The sequence below is a fragment of the Mesoplodon bidens genome, assembly GCF_964165515.1.
Source record: "Mesoplodon bidens genome assembly, contig: HAP1_SCAFFOLD_691, whole genome shotgun sequence".
Lineage (NCBI taxonomy): Eukaryota > Metazoa > Chordata > Mammalia > Artiodactyla > Ziphiidae > Mesoplodon > Mesoplodon bidens.
Window position 1 is genome coordinate 106,652 of NW_027672056.1, and position 15,637 is coordinate 122,288.

The 15,637-nt window shown below is 41.1% G+C and overlaps 1 protein-coding gene across 2 annotated transcripts in view; it reads right to left on the reverse strand.

The window, feature by feature from the left end:
- The window catches only part of LOC308610660 (uncharacterized protein), a 68,477-nt gene that overhangs the window by 28,156 nt on the left and 24,684 nt on the right, over window positions 1–15,637 (reverse strand). The window contains exons 3-4 of one of the 2 annotated variants that reach the window (XM_081259717.1): window positions 15,093–15,313; window positions 13,675–13,791 (exon numbers count right to left, since the gene is read on the reverse strand). In XM_081259717.1, the coding sequence (XP_081115843.1) occupies window positions 13,726–13,791; window positions 15,093–15,313 (287 nt within the window). In that variant the 3' untranslated portion in view covers window positions 13,675–13,725. Of the gene's footprint in view, window positions 1–13,674; window positions 13,792–15,092; window positions 15,314–15,637 lie in introns of those variants that run through there. The other variant, XM_081259718.1, reaches the window with a different exon arrangement.

Here is a 15,637-nt window from a genome sequence, read left to right on the forward strand (position 1 = left end):
AGTAAGTGCTCTCTTCTCACTTACGGGGCAGATCCGCATAGAACTAACCCACTTACTTAGGTGGGGGATCCCTCTATGACGAACCATCACAACAGCAGTGGGTCAGTTGAGCCCAGCCCTACTGCTCTTAATCCTGCACCCCTTGTCTCTGGTCACCCAGGCATCCTCGAACAGACAATGCTTGCTGGTTAAAAATGAAAAGGCCATTTCAGTTCAGTTTGTCTGAGCATCTGAATTGTATATGGGCAAGGAGGTGTGGGGACTGCCTAGAGAAGGAGGGTCGATGGGCCCAAGGTTACACAGTGGCAAAGAGCGAAACTAGAACCCTATTTCCAGGTTGGCCTACTTCCAGAAAAGTGTGTTTTTCTAGTGAAACTCAGCTTTGACTGCTATTTCAGGCAGCCAGAGGCATGTGGGTATTGTTTTGTTTGAAAGCAGGTTATTCCTATTCCTGGAATCAAATTCTTCAATCAGTGTCTCAACTGACAGGAAAAGCAAGCCTCAAGTTTTTTTCCTAGGCATCCTTGTGACTATGGATACGGCCAAAAACTTGATGGCAAGAATGAATTTACTTCCAGAGCTTACGTCCCACACTCACATGACAAAGAGCCGAGAAGGCAGCAAGGAATATGAAAAAGCCAGTATAATTTATACTTGTTGAGTTTTTGTCTAGTTCATTTATTAGAATGTACATCAATATCCAGATTGAATGCACTTAAACCTGAATATGGGATCACGGTGTAGAGGACATAGCACTGACCTAGGAGTTAGCCCATCTGTGTTCTGACCCAGCTCTGACCCATGACTGCGAGTATTCCAGTTTGTCTAGAGTATGAGGTGGATTGGGAGGTAAGGCAAGAGGTAAAACATGTAAGAAGAAAAAGAATAGGTAGTACCTGGCCTAGTGAGGGCTGCACATTCAGTGCACAGGAAATAACTACTCAGTGAATATGTGAAGCTAAGAAAGAGAATTTTATTTTATTTTATTTTTTTACTTATAAACAGCTAACAGTTATTTTTCACAGTCCTAGAAGCTGGTGAGTCCAAGATCAAGGTACCAGCAGCTTTGGTGTCTGGTGAAGGCCACTTCCTGGATCATAGGTGGCAACTTTTCACTATGTACTCACTGGTGGAAGGGTCAAAGTATCTCTCTGGACCCCCTTAAATAAGGCCCTAATCTCATTCATGAGGGCTCCACCCTTATGACCTAGCCACCTCCCAGAGACACCACCTTCTAATACCATTATTTTGGGGTTTAGGATTTCAACACATAGATTTGGGGGAAATGCAAACATTCTATTTAGGATACCTACCCAATTTCCACACTGCCCACAAAGTGCCATGTCTAAACCCAAATAAAATCACATCATTTTCTTGCTTTAAAAAGTCCAAAGTCTTCTGATTGACTGGCAGAGAACTTTTCTTCTTCAACCTTTCTCTCCATAACCTATTCCACATACTCCATTTTTCATCTGCATCTATTCTATGTTTGTTTTTTGTTTGCTTTCTTTCTTTCTTTTTTTTTTTTTTTTTTTTGTGGTACGCAGGCCTCTCACTGTTGTGGCCTCTCCTGCTGCAGAGCACAGGCTCCGGATGCGCAGGCTCAGCGGCCATGGCTAAGGGGCATAGCTGCTCCACGGCATGTGGGATCTTCCCGGACCGGGGCACGGACCCGAGTCCCCTGCATCGGCAGGCGGACTCTCAAACACTGCACCACCAGGGAAGCCCTCTATTTTTTCTTTAAGTTAATTTTTATTGAAGTATAGTTGCTTTACAATGTTGTTTTAGTTTCTGCTTTAAAGCAAAGTGAATCATTTTTATGTATATTTATATCACCTCTTTTTTAGATTTCCTTAGCATTTAGGTCACCACAGAGTATTGAGTAGAGTTCCCTGTGCTATATACTAGTTTCTCAGAAAGAGAGTTTTAGATCTGATTGTCCAAACAAAGGAATTTGAATTCCATCTTACATTCAACAGTAAGCTTTTGGAGGATTTGTGCAGGAAAATGGCATCATCAGGAAGAAACTACCAGTTACTTTCTGGAGGAAGAACTAGAAGAAAGAGAGACTGGGGACAAGGAGAGAAGTTAGGAGGGTGGTGCACACCTCTGCTTCCAGTCATGGCAGGCTAAGTCATTTGCACTCACCATCCCAATGAGGACAAGTAAAAAATACTGGGTGAAGTGTGAAAAAGAAATTATCTTCATTAAGCGCTAAGAAACTCTGAGGCTAAAATCTAGAGGAAAGCAAAAACCCAAATAGGAAAGCCCAGCACTCAAAGCCACTTTTGCCTGAGGGCATTAGCAAATCCAGAAGAAAGAATTGTGACACTGAGCTGTGGTTTTGGTGGCCTCATGGAAAAGAGATGAAAAGTTGAAGTTCTCATCCCCAGTGAGTAGATCTGATAAGCCCTCCAGCCACTCTAAAATAAGTGACTACCCCTTTGGGATAATGGTGAACCAGAAGCAACAAGCCCTGGCATGGAATTGGAGTCTAGATATCCATCACCAGAGTGACCCAAGGAACTTCAAGCCCTGAACTTGGATTAAAGTGGTCTTGGACAGGTAGTGACCCCAGGCCTTTCGCAGCAGCAAGTAAAAATGCTCTCTGCAGGAAGGTTCTGTCTTCCTATGCCTGAAATCAGTCTGATAAATAATTTTTCAATAATATATTGGCACATAGTCAAAGATAAGTGGACACATAAGCCACAAAATACATTGTAAGTGACAGCTGAAAGAAAAACTAGGCAATGAAAACAAATTCACAAATATTTCAGATATCCGAATTATGAGACACAGACTATAGTCACTATGGCCTACTATAGTTCAAAAAAATTTTAAAAAGCTTTAAAATATTTTCAGGGAACAGAAAATCCTAAAAAGTGGCATAGCCAATTTGAAAAAGAATCAAACAGGACATCTAGGACTAAACAATATAACGATTGAGGGTTCAAAGCATGCATTTAACAGAAGGCTATACATAATCATTAGATGATGATAAATGCAATGAAGAGAAATAAACCTAAGAGAGAATTACTGAATTCGAAGATAGACCAAAGAAATCATCCAGAATTTTGCCTGGAGAAATGAATTATATGAAAAACATGTAGGAGAAGAGACACAATGAATAGAGTGAAGAAGTCTAATATACATTTAATTTAAATCCTGGAAGGACAGAAGTGAGAAATGGGAAAGAAGATGATGGCCAGAAATTTTCCAGAGCAGATGAAATGCACCAATCCACAGATTCTAGAAGCCCAGTGAATTCTCAGCAGGATAAAAAACAGATATTCACTCCTAGACACATCATAATGAAAGTGCAGGAAATCAGGAAGAATGAAGGCTATATTAATGATCCAAGTTAGAGATAATGAATCTTGACCTTGGGCAGGAGCAGAAGAAATAAAGACAAGGGGATGGGCCTCTACACGCTTGCCTTTAGAATACCTTTTGCTCAGACTTACCATGAACGACTATTTTATAAACATTCTCCATTTCATTCTTCATTAATAAAATACATTTGCTAACAAATCTATTTGTTAGAGCAACCTGACACCTAGGAGCTGTTCAAATTTTCTTAGTCATACATGAAAGGTCGTCATAAGTATGTCATCTCATGGGCTATGAAAGGGGTGAGTATTCTCCATAGGAATTATGACGGTTAATTTTATGTGTCACCTTGATTGGGCTAAGGAAGAATTTCAAGTGCATAAACCTATTCCGGGAGCTATTAGGTCTGGAAAAGCTTCTGTTTGGATCTGCAGATCCTATTTAGGAGTGAGCTATGGAAATGAAGTCAGAGTGACCTTTCTTGTGTTCCATTTAATGCAAACATATTAAGAGAGCATCTTTACACTGAAATGCATTATTATGGCAACTTGCTTATACAGAACTTCACTTTGAATTTATGAAAAATAAATGGAAACGCTTATTTCACCTTGAGGATTATGTGTGGACCTTAACTGACAAAATGTACTCTCTACCCCATCCCACTGATCAGAAAATGGCCACCCTCCTCCAGAGGATGAATAATAATCATTTAATCCGCACTTCAGCTCTGTGAGGTAGGTATTATTCTTCCCATTTTCCAGCCAGGAGGGGAGATGATATAGTAGATGTCAGAGGTTAGACTCTGAAGCCAGACTGCCTGGGTTGGAATTTCACCTGTGCTACCCACTAGCCGTGGAATCTTAAGCAAGTTACATAGCTTCTCTGTGCCTCAGTTTCCTCATCTCTAGAGTAAGATAATAATAGGACTTCTTTAGAGGCTGCAATGAGTTAATTCATGGAAGGCACCTAAATTATTATGGCCAATCATACAATCAGTGCTCAAAATATGGAAAATCTACTTGTTCTAGAGTTACGAGGCCATTTTTTTGTGGCCACTTAATAGCACGAATGAGAAGCAAAAATACGCATCACTGAAGCCGACTAGAAGAAGAAACATGGGTCATGGGAGCAGCCTGGCCTTATTATCCATAGTTCCTGAAATGAGCTGTGTGACCCTGACTGGGAGCAGTGGGAGGTGTCTACAAGGGTTGGAGAAGGCACTCCATGGGGAGCCAGTGCCTAAGATATGTCCCAAATGTGTCTGCCCAGCCAGAAGCTCCTGGAATCCCGGAGATGAGAGAAGGCCCTTTCCCACACAGGCTCCAGGAAGCGTTTAGAACCCCAAGGAATATACAAATTACTAAGCTCAATGAATCACAATACATTCACTTTAAAAGTACTAGTTTACCCTCTTAATTTACAAGTGGCAATGTATGAAGCAACTGATTGTTCATCATAGTTTTTCTTTGGGAGACCTGAAGCAGTTTCTGGCTTACCCAGTACGGATGTCAAACCCCTGAGTGACACGCAACCACCTTATCACCGTACCTTATAATTTCTAATGGCTGGATTTCGTGTTCCGTTGTCATCACAGAATGTAAATGGTTTCAACTATTACTTTGTTCAAAGCCCTTAGTCCATATCAAACTACCTTCCCCTTTACTTTTCAGTTAAGACTCTCAAGTAGTTCCTAGAGCAGCTTCAGCATTTATACCTTTCTGTCAGCAGCTTTGTCTCAGATATTCATGTGGATACAGCCTTGTTCACAACGGAGCCCAGGGCAAAATGCAGAATGTTTTTGTGTTTCTGATTTACTAAAATGAGGGATAAGTGTGCTTAGGGCAATCACTCCCATGGAGAGCAAAGGGGAAATTTAGCGGAACATAATGTGTGTTGACTTGAGTAAGCCTCAGTCCCGTGCCCCTCCCTTGGGGTTGGATTCCAGTTTCTGACTACCCAAATGTGTTCACAATGCACACTAGAAGATGTAGCCCCATCTGGCAACACTGGAAATAAGCAAGGAGTCATAGGGCCCCTTAATACAGAGGAATTCCCCAGGTCACTGAGTTTGTGAACTCAGGGTGATGTGGTATTCCTCCATTCCTCATGATAGCAGTATTTACTGAGAGAGAGACATATGCCAGGTCTTGTGCCATGCACAGCCACACACACGGTCTGCCCCCAGGGAAACAACTCTTTAGTAGAAATATAGATGATGAGCCAAGGAATTTCAAAACACATGGTGCAGTGATATACATAAGAGGGACTCCTGAACCAGGCTTGAGGGTTTGCAGAGAAAACTGGATGTCTGGGGCAGGAGTGAAAGGAAGTATTAATCTTCACACTTTTATGTCTTTCCCTCAACCCTGCCATAATTTATAGACAAGTCCTATTTTCTGAGTAAAATATAAATCCAACCACTTTATAACGCCTTGCTTTTGTCACTCTGGTCCAAGCTCCCATCGTCTCTCAGGTGGACTACTCCAATAGCCTCCTAATTGGCTTCCCCACTTCCAGTTTTATATCCTGTGGCAAATATCGTAGGTTAGCTCACTTGACTCCATTACAATCCCAATCACAGCAGGTAAGGCTTGGTCGAGGTTGCAGACCAAGTCTACATTTCCTGAACTCCCGCCCTTATGGCCTGGATTCCACACATAGCTTAGCCTCTGGCAAGCAGATAATAAACCCCCATGAGACTTGGTGGGAGCAGGAAGGTGGAGTCTGTGCTGCTTCTTCTGTGGTTTCTGATTTCTCTTAAGTGAGCATGGGCTCAGAAACTGTTGCTTCTCCTGCAGCAGTAATAATAGAGGTCCCAGGGTACAGTTCCTAGTTTTGTGGGTATCAAAAGGCAAGGCATGGGACATCAACTTTGTATAGATGGAGAAGGAGGCAATGTGGTCTCAAAGTCAAAATTTGTGATGCTCTCAGCAGAAACAGAGTGGTCCAATGTCTTCTTCACTTTCCACCCTCCTGATTGTACCAGTTCTGGGGTATTATTCAAGAAAACAATTCTGGAAATTATAACTACTACTTGAGTTAAAACAAACATGACCACCACCGCCCCCGTGCAAAAGTCTCTTGTGCTTTTCCCTCATACACCCAGGTATTTTGTAGGCTCTTGTGATTTATTTATGCATGCCTGTTTTTGTACTTTGTAAAAATGGCCTCCTATAGAATGTTTTCTTGTGTGTGTGTGTTCTTTTTCTTTTTCTGGCTTGATATCTTGATTCATAAGATTCATCTAACTTGTATGTAGCCAAGATTGTTCATTTTCTTTGCTGTATGACATTCCACTGATGCATATATCACTTCATATACCTACCCAACTAGTATTTGAATTTGGGTTGTGTCCAGTTCTGGACAATTACAAACAATGCAGCTCTGTGCATCCTTGGCCTTGTCATCTGCTTTGCATGGGCATGGGGTTCTCTAGGCGAAGCGCCTAGTGGTAGTATTAGTGGGTCCAGGGTAAATATATCTTAAACTTTGAGGGATACTGAATATTCCCGTTATTCAGTTCTGAATATTTCTTGATTTCCTCCAATCCAAGGATTAGTTAGTAGTATGCTATTTTGTTTCCAAACATCTGGGTGTTTTAAAGCTATCTCTGTGTTATTACCCACTGCGTTAAGCATTATCTTCAGAGAGCCTAGATTTCATGCCAGTGATCCTTTGCAGTTTATTGAGGCTTCCTTTTTCTTAGTAAGGTCTATTTCTGTAAACGGTCAATATGCTCAGCAGAATTTATGTTCTCTGCTTGTTGGGTATAAAGTTTGATAGTATCTAATAGCTCAAATGTATTATTGCTTAGGCCTTTGATATCACTGCTTATTTCTGTTTGCTTGGACGTTCATGTTCTAAGAGTGGTGGGTTAAAATCTCCAGCTCTCATTGTTAACGTATCTATCAGTCCCTACAGTCATAAAATTTATCATTGAGGTTTAAGCTATCCTGCTCTGCCACCTTCTATAACTCCCTCACGCTATCATCCACTGACCCTAGCCATCCACTGCTCTCTGCCCCATCCTACCACCTTCTACATGACTCCAACTTCCACATCAATCACTCAACAATTTGACGCTCTCATTTCCAATGAACGTCTTTACAACATACTAGCCAACCCCTCTCACAGAGACACTCTGGTTTATTCTTCACCCTAAACTACTCTACCTCTCACATCTAAAAGGAAAATATCCCAGTGTTGGACCGCAAGCCCCTGGCCATGCTGCTCTCTCATTCTTCCAATCTATCTACACGTGTTCTTTTATCTCACTGAGCCCTCCTATCCCTTGGCCTCTCTATTTTCTGCCCATCTGCACTCTCCCTCTTCTGTCTCTCCCTCCAGTCACTATTGATTTGTTTTGGGGTTCTCCCTATTTTTTTTTCTGGCCGTGCCGCGCAGCTTGCTGGGATCTTAGTTCCCCGACCCAGGATCGAACCCTGGTCCCCAGCCACTGCCGAGTCCGAACCACTGGACTGCCAGCGATTCCCTGGCGTTTCTCCTCTTTTCCTTCTTTTCCTGCTCCCACTCAGGCATACTAAGTTCTCAATACATCTACCACCACTTATTCTTCTACGCTTATAACACCTTCTGTATCTCCACATCCAGTTATCACCCATAGCCAATCACTGTTGACTTTCAGTTCTATACACTTCTTCATGTGCTTTCAATACCCCTACCTTAGTCTAGGACTTCAGCATCTCTCACATAAATCACTGCTACGATGAGCACTCCATTCTTGCTCCTCTCTGATCCTTTCTTCACATGGCTTTCAGAGTGACATTTCTAAAACACAAATTATTTCCCAAAGTAGAGCCCCTTGATGGCTTCTTGTAGCCTTAAGAATGAAGTCTCCACTGCTGTCTCTGGGGAAATGCAGATGGCCAACAGGCACATGCATACATGTTCAACATCACTAATCATCAGGGAAATGCAAACCAAAACCACAATGAGACATCACCTCACAAAAGGACACACATAACAAATTTTGGCGAGGATGTGGAGGAAAGGGAACAATCCTACACAGTTTCGCGGGAGTGTAAATTGTTGCAGCCACTGTGGAAAACAGTATGGATATTTCTCAGAAAACTAAAAATAGAACTACCATACGACCCAACAATTCCACTGCTGGGCATCCATCTGTAAAACACAAAAACACGAATTCAAACAGATGCATGCATCCCGATGTTCATAGCAGTGTCATTTACAATTGCCAGTGTACGGAAGCAATCTGTGTCTTTCAACAGATGAATGGACAAAGAAGATGTCAGGTATATATACAAAGAAATACTAATCAGCCATAAAAAAAGAATTTTGCCATTGGCAGCAACATGGATGGACTTGGAGGGTATTATGTTAAGAGAAATGAGTGAGACAGAGAAAGACAAATACTCAGTAAATTAAAAAGAATTAATAACTGGCTGAATTAACGGACATAGAAATTAATGTAGAACAGACTTAAGAAAGGGTAAGTCTTCAACAACACACATGCTGCAGAGGGCAGAGAAAGGGCAGGGCTTATTTGAAAACCACCTAATAAGTTGGTATTACTAGCACTACAGAGCTAGTGGGCCCTTTTGTGTGCGTCTTAAATGCCAAGTTTATTGTGTATGCAGTAGAGTCATCAAATTTTTCTTACAGGAATTTGGCATGGCCAGAGTCGGGTTTTAGGAAGGTTAACTTAGCAAGTATATGAAGCATGTATCTGTGGGGAAAGACAGGGAGGTAGGAGAAGGTTAGGAGTCTAGGGCAAAGTTCAGGCAAGAAGTAATGAAGGTAATGATACTAAGAGTTGGCAAGAATGTGGAGCAAATAGAAATCTCATCCTCTGCTCTTGGGAATATGAACTAGTACAACCGTTTTGAAAGATAATTGGTGTTACCTAGTAAACTGAACTTGGACAGAACCTAAGACCCAGAAATTTCATGTCTAGGCCTATACTGTAGATCAGGGTTTCTCAACTGCTGACATGTTGGAAAGATAATTCTGGGTTGTAGAGGACTGTCCTGTGCATTGTAGGACGTTTAGCAGTATCCTTGGCCTCCACCCACTAGATGCCAGTAGCACACCCTCAATTATGTCACCCAAAATGCTTCCAGACGTTATCAAATATCACCCTGGCTGGGGCGGATGGGGAAGTGTGGAGAATTGCTCTCAACTGAGAAACTAAAGAAGCTGTTGTATAAGGGCACAGTGGGATATGAATGAGAAAGTTCATCGCAAAATAATTTGCAAAAGCATAAAGCTGGAAACAAGCCACATGTCCATCAACAGGAAATAGACATATTGTGGAATTTTCATATGATGGATAACTATAGAGCAATGAATAATGATGACTACAGTTGCACACATCAGCATGGATAAATACCACAAACACAAAATTGCGGGGGTAGAGAAAGAGCAAGACAAGTAATACATCTAGTATAGTTAGATTTACATAAACTCCAAAATGGAAACGAAATAACATTATTTAAGGGAACATTCCTCTGCAGTGAATGTATAAAAATGTGAATTATCATCCCAGTTCAGGATCATGGTTACCTCTGGGAAGGAATGAGGGGATGAATCAGGAAGGGCACAGGGGGGCTTCCAAGGCATTAGCCGTGTTCTAGTTCTCAAGCTTGGTGGTGAGTACACAGGTTTACATATTATTAAGATATACCTTACATATATTCTGTATTATCTTCTGTATACATGAAACAGTTCATAAAATTTGTCAGGAAGTGATGCGGTCTAAAATAATGCAGGAAAACGGAGAGAAAGGCAACAGTGTAAATAACTAATTGGATGAGAGACAGAGACAGACAGAGAGAGAGAGGGAGGAGCCAACCTTTAGGTGCCTCTTTGAATCATTTTAAATTCATTTTCTTCATAGAATTGGGGATGAAATCAATTCCTTATCTATAAACACACATAATTCATTGCTCAGACTTCTACGAAATGTACATTTTATGCCTCAACACGGATCCTACTATATGACGTGATTCACAGGACTGGATAATACTACATTTCACAAAACACCATTGTCTGAGAATCCTGCCCTGTTAGACTTGTAAACCTGTACTCATTTGTATTCCTTGGAGTTATAAGCATCTGAAAATAGGTGGCTTAGAGTAAAAGTGATTCTTCATCACTATCTTTAGTGTCATTAGCATACACCTAACTGGTACAGAAAACTGTTTCCAACTTCGGCACCCACCCTACCCCTCTGCTTTTCTCCCAATGGTCACCTCTCAGGTAGTGGAATAACAGGAGAACTTTTGGATCAAGTCCTTTCAGAAGATGGAGCCATAACCAAGGAAAATATCAGAACATCCTAACCTTTCCTGGACCAGGCAGGGAGGGACAAGACAGGTCTCTTCCTAGAAAAAGCACAGAGTTTTCAAGGCTGAAGGACTCATTGAAAACATATTTTATACACGTGGATACAGACAAATCCACAAACACCCAGAGAGATAGGAAACACAGGATTTGTCCCTGACCTGATTTAGGGACCGTCTCTCAGAGACTCAGAGAAGCCTGATATGTTAGATCTACAGCAAACCCTCAGAGCAGCAAGCCTGAGCTTCCTCCCTCAACATGAGAGGCTTCAGGTGCATACATGTGGATAACGTAGCCCACTTTTCCTGTTACCTGTATACATGGCCATCACCTCGTAGATACCCCTCAGTCCTGAGAGTATAACACTAACAGTGCAACTCACCCCACAGAAGCACAGACTCAGTGAAGAGGAACACACATGCCCCTTGGGGCTTGGGACATGGGGCCACCTGGGGAGTAAATTCAGGGCCCTAGGTAACTGGAGCTCGGTAAGGGGCAGGGATAAGGACTCCGAGCATGCACCAAAAAAGGCTTATCTCAAAAAGAGGTATGCATGCGTTTGTTTAAACTGAAACTCCCGGGACTTCCCTGGCAGTCCAGTGGTTAAGACTCTGTGCTCCCAATGCAGTGGGCACGGGTTTGAAACCTGGTCGGTGATCTGATATCCTGCATGCCACATGACATGGCCAAAAATATAAATAAATAAATAAATAAATAAATAGACAAACAAATAAATATATAAATAAAGTGAACTTCCGAAAATTTTTAAGCGCAGGTAAAGGCCTTTAATATTAACTATTAACTATAGTTAATACACTAACTATATAACACAGAAATACACACACACACACCCTGCTGGCATGGCATGAACCATATGGAACCAAACCAATTTGAGGTCTTCCGAGGGACCGTACATGGATAAATTTCTACTTGGACTGTTCTTTCATTAAACAATGGTGACAAAAGGCCTCGTGCCTTTTGTTGTTGTTGTTCTAGCCATGAGGAATACTCTGTGTTACTACATGACAATGCATTTTTAAATGTCAACCCCACTGACAGGGGAAAGGGTTGTGGATACATTACACTCACTTCACTTTAACAGAACTTTATCAAGCATCTATGAAGAAGAAAACACAGTGCTTTAGAAGAGAGAAATCAATAAAAGCCTTGACGTTCTGAACAAGTCAGAAGCTCACATTTTAGGGAGCTGGGGCGATACACACATAAATAATGTTAATCTACTCTAGGATACGAGAGGAACTAGCATGGAAAACAGACAATGTATTGATGCTAACCAGGAAGCTCTCAAGCAGCCTTAACTAAATGTAGAAATAAGGCTTTGTACCCTCAAACCCCTGGTCCTCCCCTTCTCTGATCGTCTGCTCTGCTCAAGGACCACTTCACTCTTTTCCCTTAAAGAAGTTCCAGATACTATGCCCATTTCCTCTTTCAGTTTTCTTTAAATTAGGACATATTTCAGACCTCGACAAAGGTACAGAGAATGCTACACCCATGCAACCATCAGCCGTCTTAAGAAACGTAAGCTTACAAATAAAATTGAAACCCACTATTCCCCTCCCCAACTGAATTCTCCCTCTCTTTCCATACATTTAACCACTGTCTTAAATAAGTTTATTGTTCTCATACACACCTTTCTGCATTCTACATATGCATGCATTACTCCTATGTATGCCTTTTACTACAAATAGATGTATGTATAATCAATCTAATAATTTTGAATGCCTTTAAACTTCATATGTGCATGGTATCATAATGCTTTTATCGTGTTGGAACTAGGTTCTTCCTTTATCTATTTGTCCCTTCCACTACTGAATCTTTGCCCCTTGTTATAAGCTGAATTGTATCCCCGCAAAAGATATGTTGAAGTCTTGACCCCCGGAACCTGTAAATGTGACCTTATTTGGAAATAGGGTATTTGCAGGTGTAATAAAGATCAGATGAGGTCATACTGGATTAGGGTGGGCCCTTCATCCAATATGACTGGTGTCCTTATAAGAAGAGAAAGAACACAGAAACAGAGACAGGGGAAAACACTATGTAAAGATGAAGACACTGGAAATCTGCATGTACAAGCCGAGTGATGGCAAGGATTCACAGCAACCACCAGAAACTAGGAGAGAGGCATGGAATGGATGCTTCCTCTAAGCCTCCAGAAGGAACCAGCCCTGCCGAAACTTTAACCTCAGACTTCTGGTCTCCAGAACTGTGAGAGAATAAATTTCGGTTGTTTTAAGCCACCTGCTTTGTGGTAATTTGTTACGGTAACCCTAGGAAACTAACACATCCCTCCGCGAGGTCTTTGTGTCTCAGGCCCATGAGAATTCTAGTACCTTCCTCAGTCCAGATCTTACCATCCTGTTCAGTTTACCTGCAATAGTACCAAGTCAGTGAATTAAGGCTGGTTCTACTGTAGGTGCAGTTGAATGTTTTCCCCACTGCTCTAAAGCAGTGGTTCTCAAACGTTAGTGTGCTTCAGTAGCACTTGGAGGACCTGTAAAACCCTGATGGCTAGCAGCCTACCTTCAGAATATCTAATCTAGTAGGTCTGGAGCAGGGTCTGAGAATTTGCATTTCAAACACGTTCCCAGCTGATGCTGAAGCTGATGCTGATGCTGCTGCTCCATGGCAGGCCAATAGCACCATCTGGTCCCCAGGCAAGCTAGGTCATCCATCAGTTTCTTTCAATAACATACACTAGAGGCTGGGCCACCATCTCTATCGTCACACAAGTTGTTCATAATCTAATATTTTAATTTATTTGAGGCTGCTATAAAAGGTTCTCAAACAGGCTTACCAAATACTTGAAAGAAATCCCTTTCAATGACAGTAAGGTGGGCCGAAATAAATAGAACAAAGATACATTGGAGTCCGTGTTATTTATGTTAAAAAAAAAACCTCTGCAGCTTATTCATGTCAAACAAGCTTTTATTTTCAACGTGAACAATACTGTCAAATTTATATGTAAAAGGTAAGAATAAAGTCAGATAGCAGTTAATATCATTTTGGGGTGTTGAACTTTGAAACAAAATCTGTGTTGTGGGCTAATGAAAACTAGAATCTCCGTGAAGGACAAATCCTTCTCTTCTTTCGCTGTCCACTTCTTTTAATGTCTTCCAACTGTAGGATGGGATAAGAGTCAATTAACAATTGTACACCAACAACATGCACCAGGGACTTTCTAAATATGAGTCAATACTATGTACATCTCTTGGCTCTCCAAGGAGAAAACAAAATGTTTTCTTCTTGTAACAGAGACCCTTGGTTGTCAGGGTGCACATCATTTCATCACACCAACCACATCTCTCTCTTGCCAACCACTATATATGTTAGTTTCTTTTCTTCAAAGGCCACTCTGTTATTTAAATGTCTTTCCACCTTAAGAGCCTATGCTCCTTACAGGGATCATAAATCCCTTATAAGCCCTGACCTTCAGTTTCCATATCTATAAAATGAGAATGTGGCTTTTATCAAACAGCCACAGGTGTGAAAATTAAGAAAGGGAGAAAGAAAGAGTGTGATACTGAGAGAGAGAGAGAGATGAGAGAGAGAAAGGAAAAGATGAATGGGTAGCGGAAAGAGAAACTAGAATTGAATTACCAACTCAGTGATAGCCAATAATAATATTATGGCTAATTTTCTTTCCTTTTGAATAAAACATCTAAATTGAACTAATATTTGTGAATTACTCATGAAATGCAGTCTTATTTGAAATTCTTAACTTTTTACTACTTTGTAAGGAGTCACCTTCTCAAAGGCATTGCTATTCCAAGAGACTTCATTTCTGTGGCCAGGTGATGAAGGTACAGCTAGTGCACAGCTTAGTCGCTTTAGCTGCTTCTCCTGGTGACCAGTCTCTAAAAATATAGGTCTCTATATTTTAGACCTCAAAAAAAATATAGGTCTCTATTTCCAGGTCTGATAAATTTCCCATCTGCAGTAGACTTAAAGCTACAGGACAAAGGACTTGTGGCTGTAAATGAAATACATTTCAGAACACACTTCCTTCTATACCATCTAGAATACAAGTACATTATTATCATTAAACTGTTTTTCCAAAACTAAATTTCAACAATTTTTTCTTATTATTTTACAAAAACAATTAAAAACATGATAGATGGCTAAAGGGAGGCAGCTGCATAGCACAGGGAGATCAGCTCGGAGCTCTGTGACCACCTAGACGGGTGGGATAGGGAGGGTGGCAGGGAGACGCAAGTGGGAAGAGAAATGGGGATATAGGTATACTATAGGTCATTCACTTTGTTATAAAGCAGAAACTAACACACCCCTGTAAAGCAATTATACTCCCATAAAGATGTTAAAAAGATAAACAAAAAATAGATTAAGGATGTAAACAAAACAAAACATAAAGCTGTCAGTAACAGGTGTATGTCAGGATCGGTTGCACTATACAATAATACCTTGTGTTCTCCAGAGCTGCCCTCTGCTGAGACCATATCCAGCTTCGGTCCTTCTTCTGCTTTTTCATCTCCATCCTCTTTCTCTTCCTCAGCATTTTCATAATGATATTCACTCTCTTCTTTAGTGTCGAGTGATACGGACTTTGGCATCACAAGGTGGTGGGAAACATTTCCCGATTTAAAATCAGCAGCAGAATCTAGTTCTCTGCTCTCAGGAGGATCTGGAGAAGAGAAATATGTCAGAAAATAAATAAATTAATAAGAAAAATAACTGGTCATGTTCCTACTGGTTGATACAGCACTTCCTTGGCCCTCACACTTTTGCTGCTTGACAGTTTTCACATTATCCCCCTGTTTCCAGTAGATCTCACACACTGTGCTGCTGATTATTTCTGGCCCTTTGGAGAAGGCATCAAAATCATTTGATTCTGAGCGGATTTTTGTATGTTTCTGCCAGAACCTCACTGGAAAATGTTCACCCGCTTTCAAGACAAATTCTACCGCAAATCTCATTGATTCCTCAGCCACTGAAATGTGCCCCTGTG